The sequence below is a fragment of the Macaca fascicularis genome, chromosome 6, assembly GCF_037993035.2.
Source record: "Macaca fascicularis isolate 582-1 chromosome 6, T2T-MFA8v1.1".
In the NCBI taxonomy this organism is placed as follows: Eukaryota; Metazoa; Chordata; class Mammalia; order Primates; family Cercopithecidae; genus Macaca; species Macaca fascicularis.
In genome coordinates, this window is record NC_088380.1 from 11,388,812 (window position 1) to 11,406,152 (window position 17,341).

The 17,341-nt window shown below is 42.9% G+C and overlaps 1 protein-coding gene across 11 annotated transcripts in view; it reads right to left on the minus strand.

The window, feature by feature from the left end:
- CTNND2 (catenin delta 2) overlaps window positions 1–17,341 on the minus strand; it is a 931,128-nt gene that overhangs the window by 28,070 nt on the left and 885,717 nt on the right. For all 11 annotated transcript variants that reach the window (XM_065546099.2, XM_045394725.3, XM_045394719.3 and 8 more), the window contains one exon: window positions 17,016–17,100. In XM_065546099.2, the coding sequence (XP_065402171.1) occupies window positions 17,016–17,100 (85 nt within the window). The remainder of the gene's footprint in view (window positions 1–17,015; window positions 17,101–17,341) is intronic.

Genomic DNA, 17,341 nt, shown 5'->3' on the forward strand with positions numbered 1-17,341 from the left:
CAGCCAGGGCTGTGAACCACTGGCTTGGGGTTTCTTTGCACAGGTTATCAGTGACAAGTTGGGGCACATTTTTTAAAGTGCCAAATCCCAGGAGACCCTTCAGTCTCCATTCCCAAGGTTGACTTACTATGGCAACAAAACAGGTCAAAATCTCAGGCCAGAGAGGTGCCACACACACTGAACCCCAATCACACCTGATCACCCAGCATGTACTGCTTATGAGACTCAATTTCAAACATCCCCACCTTTGATCAGGCAGTTCTACGACGTGGCAGGGCACTTTGTCTTTTTCTGCCTGTTAAATCTTATTCTGCTTGGTTCTGTATGAGGCAAACAGGAGGCAAGCAGTGCATGTTCATTCAGTTACTAATGCCAAATAAATTATGCCACCCTGGTTTGGGGGGAGCATTCAGTAATGCAACCAGTTTTCTTTCCATTATACTAATAAAATGCTTCTACATCACACTATAGACTTTTGCAATCCAGTCTGTCTCCCTAGCTGTGAGGTAGCAAGGGTGCTTCATTTTTTTCTGAAGCCCTGGTATCTAGCATAGTACCTGGAACAAAGAGGTGCCTAATAAATGCTAGCTGGAGGCAATGATTTAAGATGACAGCATTAATTATTGTAAAATGAAATGATAATCAATTTCACATGTTTTATAGCTAGCATCCACAGTTCTTACACTCTATTCTGTAACAAATAAATACAATCAGAACCTCAGAACCTTTTTCTTTTAATCGTAGCTCAGAGTAACTTCATCAGAATCATCTTCTGCTGTTGGTAGATCTGTCTTTTATGACATTCTTGCAACTGTGCTGAAGGTAGTGTTAGCTTAGGTAAAATAGTACCTAACGACAATCACAAAAAAAGTGGCTTTTGGCTTGCCTGCTCTATTTTAAATGGAAATTTCTCTCCACTGACCATGTTTAAATGGTAATTTCTCTCCACTGACCATGAGGTATATACAGTTGCCTCCTCTTTAACCAGTCTGGAAAATAATTTTGAAGCATCATTATCTCTGCCACCTCTGGCCCCTGGGTGGGTGCTGACTCAGTCGGAGCACACAGCTTGTCCCTCCACCTCCAGTGCTTCTTGTCCCATGGAACTCAGAAGATAGATGTACTTGCTCATGGCAAATGCATTCAGTTCCCCTCAAACACAGATCCTTAGGAGAATCAGGAAACTGGATAAAAAGGGAGAGTATATTACCTTTCTCATTAGCTATGCCCCAATTTCTTTTAGGGCTGGGTACAGCAGTCCACACCTGCTTCCAGAATGTGCCTACTAAACTGAAGGGGTTGGTTTCTGGATGGGTCACCTTGTGGGAATATTACTGGGCAGGGAACAGTGATGACCAGTCGGTGCTCCAGAAAGCATGCAGAGCATGTCAACAAGAGGGTGGAGAAAATTTAGATGTGATGGAATGAGAATGACCCATGTGTTCCAAGGCTCCCACCTCCCTCTGACTATCAAGGGACATCCTGCCATTGTGAGTTGAGCAGGTGAGAGCACCCTACTTCTGCTGAATCACAGAAAGGATGGAGAAGGATACTCCTTGATGGAGGTGGAGGTAAGGGGATTAGAGAGAGAAGTTGGCTCATTCCATGTAATAGAGTTTAGAGAGAAGGTGGGAGGGGACAGTAAATATTTCAAGGGCTGCTAAAATGAAGGTTGAGTGGATTTGGTGATTACGGGGGAAAGAAAATAGGCTGAATACCAAATCCTTATTAATGTGTTTCAACAGATGAGATTTAGCAGAAAATGGAATTTTGAGTTACGTGCATGGTGGCCTCTGATCCTGCTCCTGGAAGACAACTTTTAGAAACTTGACCCCAATGGGATGGAGGGTGACCCAGTGAATAGCCACAGCTGTGATGATATGGTCAATGTTGATGTTTCTATTGATAATTTTGTTTCCAAAGAGAGTTTTGGAAACTTTGTCTTCTATCCTTAGAAGTTAGATTCATCAACTATTTTCTTATAAGAGACTTCTCTGACCCAGGAGCTTCAATAAACAATTAACTTTGAAAATGAACAATGCTTGTTTATTTCTACTGGGGATATTAATTGGAATGCAAAATAATGACTAGGATACTGTTGGCCCGTTTATGGCCTTTTTCTCCTTGGTTTTTAAACAGTTCTGGAACTTTTTTAATCTAGCAAGATTTATTTGGCCTCTAAGCAAGGATTCCTCAGTGGCCATGTACAGATTATTTGGTACCGAAGTCACAAACACAAGCCTTTCACCTTAGCTGTCTTTGGAGGCTCTACAGCCCATAAAGCTTGTCAATTCTAATTTTTTTTAAGTGACTTGAGATATAAAGGAAAGTGTGGTAAAAATCTGTTGGGCTTTTAGCAACCCAAGCTCACCCATGCATCAGCTGTAACACTCAGGGCTTGGTACTTATATTCATAAGCAAGACTACTTCGCTGGGACCTACTTTTCAAACGAAAGTCAAAACAGAAGTCGTTGCCTTAGGTAACCAGCTAAGATATTAATGCTCACGTATCAAAAGCTTGATTGTTCAGAATTGTACCAGTTTTCCAGTCATTTTTGAGTGGAACAAACCTATTAATGTAATCACATTAAGCAGAGAATAAAAATATTTCAAATTAGTGGTATTTATATATATACATCCTTATTTCAAGAAAAGGTATTAAATACAATAAATGGGAGGCAGAATATTCTGATGCACTGTCTGTGTGACTAAAGACCAAGCCAGATTTTGCTTAACTACAAAACCTTCTGCTCATCTCTGCTGTAATAAAACAAGCTTCCATCTATTTTTAAGGTAAACTGTTTGTTAAAGATTCATTAAAACTAATTCCATCAACAATTCCAAAAGCTATTAGAGTTAAATATTTAAACTAAATTTTAAGGGCCAAAAGGGAGTATTTGCGGCTTAATGTACAAATAAATACCACCTGACATACCAGTAGCTTTCATTAGTTTGTTTCAGCTCTGTTGCTTCTAATGAAATTTAATTAAATTGATTTGGATACTTAAAGGTACAGTACATATAAGCATAAGGATCTGTGCAACACCATCTTTTAAAAGCAAATACTGTGTAAATCTGTTTTAGGAATTCAATTTACTGCTACTGGGCTAATTCTAAAGAACCAGTGTAACCAAGAAGATTTGAAAACTTGGAAAAAATGTATATGATTTAGTAGAAGAAAGTATACCACTGTTAACCGCTAGGAGTTAATAGGGACCAATGGATGCAAAAAACCAAAACAAACAAAGAAATGAAAACACCTGGGAAATTGAAATAAGACCAAACCAGTCCTCTTACCTCCCTGGCTTTGCTTTTGAGGCCTTAAAACAAAGATTTGACTTGGATGAGTTTTAACAATCTGTGTTTCAATTAGTACTGCAAAGTTAAGTTCGGGATAAAACTAAACAGTCCAGTCTTCAGATTTAGGAATCCAAATGTCTAGCTTCTAATATGTCATTTGAATAGTCAACTATTTTACATATATACTTATCACTGGTGAACAAATTTGATGTTTACCCTGGGTCTCAACTTCAGGTTCCCTGTATTCCAGTCTACTTCAAAATGCTTCTGACAGGATGGGCGCAGTGGCTAACGCCTGTAATTCTAGCACTTTGAGAGGCCAAGGTGGGCAGATCACCTGAGATCAGGAGTTCGAGATGAGCCTGAGCAACATGGAGAAACCCTGTCTCTACTAAAAATACAAAATTACCTGGGCATGGTGGCACATGCCTGTAATCCCAGCTACTCGGGAGGCTGAGGCAGGAGAATTGTTTGAACTAGGGAGGCAGAGGTTGCAGTAAGCTGAGATCAAGCCATTACACTCCAGTCTGGGCAACAAGAGCGAAACTCCTTCTCAAAAAAAAAAAAAAAAAAAAAAAAAAAAAAAAAATGCTTCTGACAATGTGAATGGAAGCAGAGTCATTGAACATGCCCTCTGCTACTCTGCTAGGCTTACACTCTGGGGTAGCTTTTATTCAATAAAAATTAGTAAATAGCTAGCACCATGCTGGGCACAGGGCAAGAACAGAGAAAGACTGGCATGGCTGTTGAGGGGAAGATGAAGGAGAAACAGGTGTTCAAAGCATGATCACATCATGCTTCATACAGCCAGGTTGTAAGAGCCATGAAGGAAAAGTACAGGTTATTGGGAAGGACTGCTATTAGCCTTAGAGAGCTGGGAAAGTCAGGGAGGTTTTCTGGAAGGGTTATAGTTACACTGGGGCAGCAATAACCAGGCTTGGAGGGAAAGAAGAGGAGGCATTCCCAGGGGAGGAACTGACTTGTGTCCAGGCAATGCCAAGGTTCTGAGGTGGAAACAGCTTTGTGCCTGAAAAGGAAGAGCCAGGGGAAGCAAGAACAGCGTGGGCTGAGGCAAAGCGATCGCAGGCAGGGTGGAGGCAAGTCAGCGCAGGGAGGTGAGCAGGACTTTGTGAGAAACTGGAAGGTACTGAAGAGTTTTAATCAGGCGAAAGGCCAGGTCAGATCGGGATTTCTAAAAGTATATTCTGAATGCTTAATGGAAAATAGACTGAAGATGGTAACGCTGATTCCAGAAAACCAATTAGGCAGTAATATTGTACCAGGACCAGGGACAGATGATGATGGAAGTAAGGATGGGAGATATAGTTAGGTATGGGAGATATTTGGGAAATATATCATCAGGGTTTGCGAAAGATAGAGTGGAGGTAAGAAAGAAGGAAGTATTAGTTGGATAACTCTCAGATTTCTGAAAAGAACAACAAGGTGGGTTAGGTGCTATTTACTGAGATGGGCAACCACAGAAGAAGAATAGATTTGGGGAATATACTGAGAGCTAAGCACTGGATGTATGGACAGTTAGAGCTGATGAGCTACCTAAGTGCAGATGTCATGTGGGTAGTTGTATGGATGGGTTTAGTGTTCAATAGTTAAGACCAGATAGAGAAATAAATGTGGATACAACTAGTCTTCAAATGCACTTAAAAACCATGGGAGCAGGGTGCAGCAAACCACCATGGCATGTGTATACCTATGTAACAAACCCGCACTTTCTGCACATGTATCCCAGAACTCAAAGTATAATTAAAAAACAATTGTCTTAAGATGGTAGTGCTTTGTGAAGGGATCTTGCCTATATGCTGTGAGGTTCTCATGAGACAGGTTCTGTGAAAAAAAAAAACAAAAACAAAACAAAAGAAAACAAAATGTGAGAGCAGATGAGATCATCTACATTAGCAGATATAGGGTCCCAAACAAAGATGCCACAGGGAAGACCAGGACCAGGGTGTTGGCAAAAAAGACTGAGAAGGGGCAGCTTGCCAGGTAGAGAAAAATAAGAGTAGTGACAAAGCAGCCCGAGAGGAGGCTGTTTAACAGAGGAAGATGTGTCAGGGCCTCCCCAGTCCATGGCCTTTTCTTCCTGGATACCCATCTAGACCACACGTCCCAGCCTCTCCTGCCATGTGGCAGCCTTTCACACCCATGCGATGGAGATCTAGCCAACGGAGGTGGGGCAGTGGTCATGTGTGTTGCCAGGGATAGCTGCAGGCCTTACGTCGTGCCAGAGCCACAGATGGAAGGAGTAGTCTGGGTCCCGAGTGCCCACATGGAGAAGAGCTGACCTGTCTACTTGAACACCTGTCCAGGATGATTACAGGAGCAAGAAAATAAACTTTCGTGTAGTTGGATCATTAGATGTTTCGGTCTGCGTGTTACAGTGGGGAGCCCTCCCTAAGTCACACAGGCAATGAGACTCGTCGGACGCTGCAGTTTGGAGCCCTTTCCATGGAGGCATGAGGACTGACTGCTAGGGGTTGATGAGTACAACAGAAAGTGAGAAAGGCACCATGAATGAACTCCAACCTTCCTGGAAACCTCATTGTGAAAACTGGACCATGGGAGAGCAGAAGGTGAGAAGGCAGAAGATGGAAAAGGATGGGGAGAGGACATTTTTCAAACATCGTAAGATAGAAGCACGAAGAGCGTATGTATCTCTAGGGGAAGAATGACCAGAGGGAGAGGATGAAGAAACAGGAAGGAGGAAAACGGACAATATCAGGAGAAAATAAGCATAAAGTGAAACTATCAAGAAATCATTGTTAAAATGCATGCCACTATGTAATTGGGGAAAGCTAACCCAATATGGGTGCATCCACTTCGGAATTTCCAGAACCTAGAAGGAAGCAGAGGATCTAGCAGGTACTCAGTAAATATGCACTGAATGAACGAATGAATGTAAGTTACTAGGAGTGGCCATTTGCTTGTAGGATTGACAGGATTGCTCTAAGAGGAATCACGTGGTATTAAGGAGAATAAGAAAATGGGGGTACTATCACATTGACTGGCATAGAGAAAAACCCAACTGCTGCATACTTTTATTTTATGCTACATATCTTACCAGTGGTCAATATGTCATCCAGTTAAATGGAGCACTGGCGGTGAGGACGCCATGAACATGGAACTGTTCTCTCTCTCATGTACATGGAACTGTAAGTTCACCCAGCTTTAACCTCAGGAACTGCTGGCAGCCTGTCACGGGCATGGGGTTATGACAGGACACGTGGCAACAGCAAGAAGCATCTGAGGCAGTTCCACATTCTGTGACCTCACTTCTTCCGTTGGTTGTTGCTGACATTCTTACGTTATTCCAACTACAAAACAGTCTGAAAATGTACAGTTCTCTTTGCATCGAACTAGCTGGCCTCCCTGCATAGGGCAAAGGAGTCATGGACTTGGGGCCGTTTTCAAGGTTAAAGCCAATTGGTAATTACTGTAGAAGTATTTCCAGTGAAGTGACAGCACTGTGGGATCTCCCAAGAATGTGGCTTTTATAAAAACTGGGCACAGATACTCAAAAGGAGCACAGGTGCTGGTGCACACATAGCATGGACGTCCAGGGAATGAACATCTCCGTAGCCTTTTCTTCACTTTTGCACCCTGTAATAAAAACTGTGCTTTCCAGTGAAGCCCCTAGACAGGGAGACGTAGGTGGCCACTTGATTAAGAACTGGAAGTATTTACAAAGGCATGTCTCTAAAAGAAAAACGCATGCCCTACCCGGCTCTTTTCCATTCCAGTTGTTTGCAATGTGGGCAGACTGATAGTCAATGTGGATAATACAGATGAGGGCAACACTCCAGAGGTGGGGAGCCTGGAGTTAGGAGGAGCCAAACCCCTGGTTCTGGCAGAAGTTATATCAGACTTTGACCATTACACTCAGGTTTTTACGTGAGAGGGAGTGGGAGGCTGAATAATGCTGTCTGCCCCATAGAAGATGTAACCATCCTAATTCCCAGAAGCAGTGAATATGCAACCTTTGGCCAAAGGGACTTTGCAGATGTGATGAAGTTAAGGACCTTGAAAGGGAGAGATCATTGTGAATATCCCAGGAGGCCCGATGTAATCTCAAGGGTTGTTTCTTATACGAGAGACTCGGGCAGTCACAGAGCAGGCAGTACGACGACGGAAAAAAAGAAATTTCGAAGATGCTGCACTGCTGCCTCTGATGGTGGAGGAGGAGGCCACCAGTCAAGGAATGCAGGCAGCCTTTAGAAGCTGGAAAAGGCAAGGAAACAGATTCTCTAGAGAACTTGTAGATAATTAAATACTGGTGATAAGGTACTATGCCAGGATATTAATGTAATTTCCTTATTGTCTCTGTTCTGGCTAAGGTCTCAAGCAAGGCAAAGAATAATAGATGTCCCCTTGCCCCACTTTCTCGAAATGTTAGACCTTCCACTTGGAGCTGCAAAAGTGGTGGACAAAATAGGGTTCTGCAGTATTAGCATATGACTCAACTCCAGATTATATAAGATTAGGCTGAGGGTGGAAGTGGCTGGTGGTGAAAACTTCCTTGGAAGTAATCAGTTGGTTGGGGATTCCCCACCCTCCCTCTCCAGAAGCCCAGAGAGTGGACTATGTAGAGTTTCACCATGAGCTCCCTGAAGTTTGGGAGTGGCAGGGCCTAGTGTCTTCAGTGGCATTAGCAGGGTGATAGAGAGATTCAGTGCCAGAGGTGAACTGACCATGGAGCCAAGAACTTTCAGGCCCACCCACTGCATGGGCCCCTTCCAGGGTCTGTACCTAATTTTATATTCATAAAGTGTACTCTTCTTCTTAAATAGACTTCCAAAACGACAAAAGCTACAGGGGCACAAAATTGGTGTCTTTCCTGGCCTGTGTGTAGTCTGAGGCCGACTGAGAATTCTGAGAGATGGCTGAAGAGGTCAGGCATCCCCAGTTGGGAGGTCCTTGGTTGCATGGTGGTACTTCTGAGCAACACACCCCACTGCCCCCATGAGAGATGGAGCTAGCCAGGAGACATCTCCCATGGGCAGAGTGTACCCGAGCCAGGATATAACCAAGATGGTCAGGTTCTGCTCTCCTCCTCTTGAGTCTCCTTTCCCACTTAGCTCAACCTTGTTGGGAGGCATTGAGACGGGGAAGCCGCAGCTTATGAGAAGGGGAGGGAGAGGAGATGGAGCTGGGAAGAGAGAAGAAACTGATCACGCTGTCTCTCAAGCACACTGAGTTCTCATAGATGCGATATCACCCAGTCTACTGGATCCACCAGAAAACGAGGGAGTAAGTTTGAGTTAATTGCCCCAAAGTAAGTAAGAAGAATGGATGTATACTTACATTAAACTTACTGAGTTTACTAGCTCCTGATCTGGTCCTTTGATTCTGCCTTTTGTCTCTGGGGTATTTTTGTAGGTTTTGATTCAAAATGTTATGAGTGAAGCCTCGTAAAAGGGTGGAATTACAGAGGAAGTGTTTAGTTTGGGTACTGCTATATGGGATTTCCCCTGACTTGGGGATTTATCCCAGCAACAGCTGTAAGTTAGTCACTTCTTGTTTAGCAACTGCCATGTGCATTGATTTCCACTTTTGCACAATTGATTTTTGCTTCTGTTCCCATTTGTGCCTTTGCTTTTGGACAGATATCATATGATGAGTGTCTGAGAATTGTCTCAGAGAGGTCAGGAGACTTCGTAAAGAAAGACCTTGTTTGTCAATACCAAACATCAACAAGCAAACGTCCCGATTTATGGAGGAGACAGTATGGTAGCTGAGTTTAACCTTAGACTTTTTGTTTTCTACCCTAACTTGACATCAAGTGATTTAGAAAAGAAAGAACTTGAGGAGCTACAATTGCAAACCTTGTGGACACTAGCCTTGGGTTGTTTTAAAATCTGGCCGAAAGTCCTTATGTTCTTCCAATAATCTGTTGTTGAAGAATTTTCCAGCACAGTAGAAAGATTAATAAATTCCCGTTAAGCAATTTCCTTGATAAAATGACAGCTCTACATTTAGTAGTTTAATTTATTTCTATAGAGGATTTACTACTTTTTCATCCCTATCTTAGATACCCAGAAAGTAGAATCTATTAATTCTCAAAATGGCAACATATTGGAAGACATATTAAAGCCCTTCAGTATTCCTCACTCTTCATACTGCAAAGCTTAAACATCAAAATTTTGAATTTTGACTATATTGTGTTTTTCCTCGACATTATTTCAAAGTATCTTTCTAATTCTCACTGGAATATGGTATTGTTTTTCAAATGTCCAGCAGATGAGGGTAATGGAGTGATATTAAACATGAGAACATCACTTCTGTTTGCAGGGCCATGGGCTACTGGCTTATCTATGTAGAGTGATCAGTCTCCCATAAGCAAGCTGTGAAAGATGACAAAAGGCTGTATTCACTCCTTCATCCACTCTGGTTTGGACATTTGAGGAAATCTACAGGCATTCTCTTACCCATCTATAATTACTTATTGATTTCTTGTTTTGTGAGTGCAATGGCGGCAAGAGCTAATAAAATGGATCCAAGAGAGGTAAGGAAAGAGAGCCTGGTGTGAGACAGGTCATGAAGGGCATGACTCCACTCCCATCAAAGCTCATTCTTCACTTGCTGTGCAACCCGAGAGTCTATCTTCTCTGACAATAAAAGGAAGGATACTGAAAGTTTAGTTTTACATTTTCTTTCTCTCATCACGAAGGCAAGAGCAGATACAGTATCTCTATTCAGAGAAATATGATCTTATCCGTTTCAAGCACAGGCAGTGTGGCATTTTTCAAGACATGAGCTCACTGTGCAAGATACCAACAATGTATGTGGGGTGGAGTGGAGGGTGGCACAACCATAAAAACACCAGGCCATCAATATTAGGAGGTTTCTAACCCCACTGCTTGCCAACAAGAGGTTGGGGTCTGACATCTGATCTACCTGTGAGATTTGATCCATACACTTAGGAACTATGGATTTTATTTATTGTTTATCTTTATTTTTTGAGACAGGGCCTCACTCTGTCACCCAGGCTGGAGTGCAGTGGCGTGATCTCTGCTCACTGCAGCCTCCACCTCCTGGGTTCAAGCGATTCTCCTACCTCTGCCTCCTAAGTAGCTAGGATTACAGGCGTGCACTGCCTGTAATTTTTGTATTTTTAGTACAGATGGGGTTTTACCATGTTGGCCAGGCTGGTCTCAAACTCCTGACCTCAAGTGATCCACCTACCTCGGCCTCCCAAAGTGCTGGGATAACAGGTGTGAGCCACCATGCCCTACCTGAACTATGGATTTTAATTCACTCGGAGAGATACTGAGTGGATGCTGTTCTCTCTGAAGCACTTGGAGATTCTTAGAGCAAAATGAGCTTCAGGACCATAAGCTGAACATTGGAAAAATCATCTGTCACTTTAACAACAGGGACTGCCCTGACCCTTTCCACAGTAACTTTACAGGGTCTGTTTGAATGGCCTGGCTTGTCTTCCAGGCAAGCAGTGCACGGAGAGGCAAGGGCACGGAAGCATGGAGGTAGCAACCCCTCAATTCTGATCGCCAGCTTTCAGCACCTAGCACTCTCAGTTGTAGACATGGGACTCTGTTTCCTATAGAAATATTGCCAGCAGGCAGAGCTGCGTGGGAGAAAGGAGAAAGACTGTGGGAAGCAGACACTTGATAGGCCTCTAGGGACTAGAGGAGACAGAGTAGAGAGACCAGGGAGAAAGGGGCTGTAAAAATGTAGGCAGAGGTGAATAGCGATGATGATGATGATGACAAAATGAAATACTCGGATCCAAACCTTCAGCTGCCTGTGGACAGGATGGCAGAGACGGCACTTGCCAATCAAACAGCTTGGAAAAATGTTGTAGAACTAATGGCAGCAACTCCCATGGATTGTTACTTTCCATTTTACAAAGCACTGTGATGACTTCTGTTCTATTTGAGACGTCAGCAATCCACTGTGGCAAGTATTATGGCTTTCCCGTCATGGATGGGAAAACCAAGGGAGGGGGTGGGTGGGATTGAGGGAGAGATGCTGCAGTCTTCATGAAAGGCTATGAAGGTTCTTTGATGCAAAGGTCAAGGAAAGATACGGACTTGGATACACAAAGTGGAAGGAAGGCACCATGGCGACCCAGGCTTCCAAACCTCCAGAGACCCGAGGGTTTGTCCCGCTGCCTCCAGAGAACATGCTGCCAGGTATAAGAACAGCCAAAGACCATTTTAAGAGGTCGTTTACTTTTCTGGCGGCTCTGCATCAGGAATGGCTGCTCATCAGGTACAGATAACTGGCTGCCAAGCAACTCTAGCGCATCTGAAACCTGGTAAATCAGAGGGCTACTCTTTGTGTTCCAACCTTCAGCAGAAGTGGTCAGAGGACTGCCCGAAGTCAGTTCTTACACTGATGGGCAGAGGGTCTCAAGTCACCTGCCCAAGGTCATGCTGCTGGTAAGTGGCAGGGCTGTGCCATGAACCCCTGGCCATCCACTCTTTGTATTTCACCAAATTGTAGGATGAGCCTTTCAGACACCAATGTGATCTCCAGTTTTATGAGTACAAGTTGAGTGTCCCGCATCAGGAAAGCATAGTCTGTTCTATTCTCCTCTGCTTCAAACAAGCTTGGAGGAATACATTCATTTTGGGGTGCTATATTACCAAAGGGACACCAACAAACTTACATGCATTTGGCAAAAAAGGATAGCATGGTGAAGGCTGTGGAAAGGCTGACATATTAGAATTTAGCATGTGACGGGATTTAGGACATGCTAACCCCAAATATGGCACCTTGGCATTTGGGAAAACAACAAAGGCAGAAAGGTTTCTCTCACCTTGCTCTCATGCTTCTTCCCTTAAGCAGGTCATAAAACCCTCATTCGAGAGGTGCCTCCTTATACTGGAGCAAAGGAACATCCTTATCTCTGAACTCACAGGGGCACAGAGAGGAATCTGGAAGATCCCCCCGTTTATCACCATTAGATCATACCCCTTTGTCCTCCAATCAGACTTCTCCATGGGTGTCCACTCTCCATCAGACTTAAGCATAAAAATACACAAGTTTACCTGTTTCTTTGGGCCTTTATTTCCTTATAGAGGTTCTCATGTAATTAATTGGCATGTAACTATCTCATGTAATTATCTAATTATACAGATAATTTTGTATGCCTTCTCTCTTGTTACTATAATTTGCTTTTCATTATAGGGGCTTCAGTCATGAACCTAGCGATGGGTGAGGGAGGATATTTCTATTCCTCTCCTACACATTTTAGACCTAGAAAAGAAATGACCTTGTAGATAAAGATGGCTAGCTTCAAATCCAGGAAGGCTATTGCAGAGAAGAGAGATTAGACTTTTCCAGTACAGCTTTTGGAGTACAGAAGTTGCAAATAATGAGATTGTTGCTTAATACAAGTAAGAAGTTTTGGATGATCACAGTTACCCCAAAATGGGATAACATGCCTCATTAGGTTGTGATTACAGCTGACATTAAAGCCATTTGAGAAGAAAACGACTTTTGGAACGGTACTGCCTTTCTTCTCCTGCCACAAACCTTTTGCAGCGGTTATGCTGCCCCTGTCCCCATCCTCCCTGGCAGGGGGCTGTGGCGATGGGACTGAGTTCTCACCCCGGGGTGTGAGCCCGACACTGGCAACTTCTGTGCCACTTGCCTTCCCCTCTCCCCTCTCTCACCCTATGGGCTGGAATGAGAAGTGGGCAGAGCCAGGGTGCTTTGCTTACACAGGCAGGAATGACATTTCTTTTGCAAGGCAAAGCAATGCGACAGGTATCAGGGTCACCTGCTGGCCTTGGGCCACCTGCCTGAGCACGTATGGCTCCATAAGAGGGAAAGGGATCCATGTGTAGTCTCAGCTCCTATAGTTTTGGGTCTCTCTGTTAGACACTTAGCCTGTGTCCCAACCAATGCAAGTACTTCTTGGAGATGTTGTGCAGATTATTAAGGTATCATCTAAGAATTTATACATGATGATTTCTACAATATTTTAATTCTATGTCTTCCCCCTCACCCATCTTCTGTCCTTCAAAACCAGCCATCCTGATAGTTCCCCAACCATAGTCAAACATAAGCACCCCATTATTTCAGTCACTTCATTTCTTTTTAAGTCCCAAGGTTCAAAAAAGACAAGAACTTTCCATCTCCTGCTTCTCTTGTATCCCGACATCCAGTCTCTTCCTATGGCACATCCTCTTTTCCTTTAGAAAATATCCTCTGCAATGACGCAGAACATTGAAGTTCTCTTTGTGGTTTTCTAAAGACTGGCTTTAAAAGGGTGATGTATTCTTTAGCCTGCAAGTGATCACATTCTCCCACACCTGTTGATGTTTCTTTAGGGGAAAATAATGCAAAAGGCCAAGCTTCACAAAAGTCAAAGGTTCCGATGATATAAATATGCTTTGGTTCCAAATGCAGCATGAATCAAACATAGTTTTATATCAATCAATACACCCAGCTAGAAGAATATTCTGATTTGAATCAGAATGTGTCTCTCTAGGTAACATAAAGTAGGTGAGCTAATGAAACGACATCCTGGCCTCTGTGCCTGGGTATGATAAGAAAATGAGCATGACAGATGGTGCTGAATTCTGTTCCACGGACATGTAACTCTCAATCCAATTTCCATCTCTCCCCTCACACTTTCCTTTTTATCCATAATGTCCTTATCTCTTACCTCCTAATTGTGCAAACTCCATAAATGCCTCTCAAGACTTGGTCTACAAGTTTCTTTCCCTTAATTCACGCTTTAAAATCTGTAGTATGTAATTCAGAACTGAATGAAGTTGCCAATTATAGTTTCATATTTCATCTTTACCCCTAGTACCTTCTTCCCATATCTTATGTTTTCCTTTGGAACTCTTCCTTTTCTAAGCCTACAATAGATGTTTAATAAATAGATTTGAAGCATGGATAATTAAAAGATATGGATCAGACATTTTTTTCAATGATATGCAAATTGTCAGTGAAGAACAAAATAGAAATCTATTTCACCACTGATTAAAAACAATTCATAAAGATGAATGAATTTGGTTTTCTCACAAAGGAGCTTTTCAAAAGAAAAGCTTTTTTGAATTTTGAGCTTTGCTATTAGCGGCACTTATGATACTGGGTACAAAGATCTTCCTTTCATTTCACAACTGCATAATTTGGAAATTATTAAGAACAGCTCTTTCTCAACATTTTTAAATCATGGGTCAACTAAAACATCACCATTCATTTGTTCAGCCCATCCTTCTTGAATCTCCTCAAATGAAACATATTTTATAGCATCTTCAGCTCTTGAGTTTTAGCTCCATGAAATTCCTGTCAACACATCCTTTTTTTTTCATGGCAACAGACAGACAATTATGCTTTTTGAACTCTACTAACAACAATGAAAAACATTAAGATGGAAGACTCATATGACTATTCAAGAAAGAGTCTGGAAAGTCTCTAAAAGCTGCTTCCCTACAATGCACAGAAGTATCAGAAGGTATATTTCAGCAAACAGGAAACGTTCAGGATCTAAAGGAAAGAGGGTTTTACTTCATGCAGCAATATTTCGTTGAGCTTCTGGAGCCACTGATTCAGAATGGCCAGTTCCTTTCTAATTTATACCATGTTCCTTATTTCTGGCTGCCTCTTTAACTGAAGGACTCTTTCCTGGGCGAGACTACATTTGTCTCCTGGAGGAATTCAAGAAGGAATTAACTAAGGATGCTGGGATAGGAATTTCAAACAAAATAGAATGGAAGCCAAAACACTGTAGATAAATGGCTTATGCTAACCTGTTATATAAAATGCTTCGGGAAGGACTTAACAGTTGTCCCCTGAGCCATATGGGTTTACACTGCATGGGTCCACTAATATGCAGATTTTTTTTCAACCAAATGCCCATAAAAAGTACAGCATTTGTGAGATGCAAAACCCATGTATAAGGAGGGCTGACTAATTTCCGCAGGGCCTTGAATATTCACGGATTTTGCTATCTGCGGCAGTCCTGGAACCAATCCCCTGTGTATACTGAGGGATGACTCTCATTGATCTAGAACCTCCACTTCATTTTGCACTCTGTTTCAACTTAAACACACTTCCTCTTAGGGAACAGGAAAATTTTGGAAGAAAAATATATAGGGTACCCCTTATAAAACTTAAAGTGCAAAGTAATGAATACTTAAGGGAAGTTAGAAAGGCCTTGGGGGAAATCTAGAAATAGACTCTAACTTAGTAGAGACAGCTATTAAACATTTATTTTTTTCCCCATTGCTTAGAAAAAGACAAATTTTCCCTCTGGGAAGATGGGTCTCGTTCCCTATGATGCAAGCCCCTTACTGTGGGCCCATGTCCTTGGCCAGTGAGTGGCTGGTGACCTGGGGGATGGGGGCTGTAGATGGGGATGGAGGCAGCAATGATCTTGGCTTTCCCACTCCCTGCAAGTGGCCAGGGGGCTGCAGGTGGGTGCTGTGGGCAGTTGCTGATGGAAGCCCAGGCATCCTTCTGCAGTCCTGTCTGTGCTTCCTGAATCCCTGCATGGAGACCAATGCCTATGCCATTCTCCCTGCTTATTGGTGATGTCCTCTACCCTCTATATATTTTTTTTTTTGAGATGGAGTCTCGCTCTATTGCCCAGGCGACAGTCCAGTAGTGCGATCTCAGCTCACCTCAACCTCTGTCTCCTGGGTTCAAGCAATTCTCCTGCCTCAGCCTCCTAAGTAGCTGAGATTATACGCACTGCTACCACGCCCAGCCTTTTTTTTTTTTTGTATTATTAGTAGAGACTGGGTTTCACCATGTTGGCCAGGCTGGTCTCAAACTCCTGACCTCAGGTGATCTGCCCACCTCAGCCTCCCAAAATGCTGGGATTACAGGTGTGAGCCACTGTGCATGGCCTTCTACCCCTATTTGTTAACTTGGATTTAAACTCCCATGCTTGTGGGGCTTGTCACAATAAAACAACAACTTTTGGGAAACGTCAAAAAAAAATTCTCCCCTCCTAAACAAAAGAGTAAAGTTTGGCATTCCTTATTGAGAAGATTTTGGAAATGAGGCCTTGAATGGAACTTTCTAGATGTGACTTTTTTCTCTTAAGGCATTTTTGAGCCAGTTGGGGGTGAAGACTCTTTGGAAGTGTGTGATATGAATTCCTGCCTGCCTTGTGAGAGTGCAGTGAACAAATGCCGAGCATCGTGGTGATCCACATTAGTCACCGGAAGCACCGTCTTCTTCCCTCTGGCCAGTAACACCGCGAGGTTCTCAGGGGCGGAGTGACATGGGTCAGACAGTTAAGTCTCCTATTCAATGTTCCTAGTCTGCAATGGTTCTTGATTCCCTGAATGATGTGCTCTGCATCTCTCTTTATATATATATATATCTTTCCATATATATATCTTTCCATATATTTTTTTTCCAAAATTACTTGTTAACATTTGTTGATGCTTTTTTTTTCTCCCAAATCCCTCTGTCATTACTTTGTAGTCTAGTGTAGAATACTGAAGCTCAGGAAAATGAGCCTATTTCCTTTTCTGTAAGATGATTTAGGGTAACACCCTGCGAGCATGGGTCTGTCCAGTCCAGAAACTTCACGGATCTTAGGAGCTACTCAGGGGACATATCACCTCTTTTCTGGCTTCTTTACTGATTCTCGTTTCAGTTGTGTTTCAATGACTGAGGCTGTGGGAAAGTGCCCTCCACGTCTGTGACGCGTCTCAGGGCCCTGCGTTGAGTGTTTGGGCTCAGGGCCCAGGTGAAGCCAGCCTTACCTTTTTGTAGAGACTCCTCAGATCTCGGTACTGCCACATGCTGTTGAGGACCTGAGATGCGGCCTTGACCACTTTTGGAGAGTGTCTGATGAAGGAAAGACAGGAAAGGCAACATGTGAGTGGGACAGCTGTGTCACATTGCTATAATTCTTGTAGTATTTCAAACTTCTTCATTATTATTATATCTATCATGGTGATCTGTGATCAGCGGTCCCTCATGTTATTACCATTATTGTTTTGGAGTACCATGAACTGCGCCCACCTAAGACAGCAACCATAATCAATAAATGTTGTTCCTTCTGACTGTTCCACAGACTGGCCCTTCC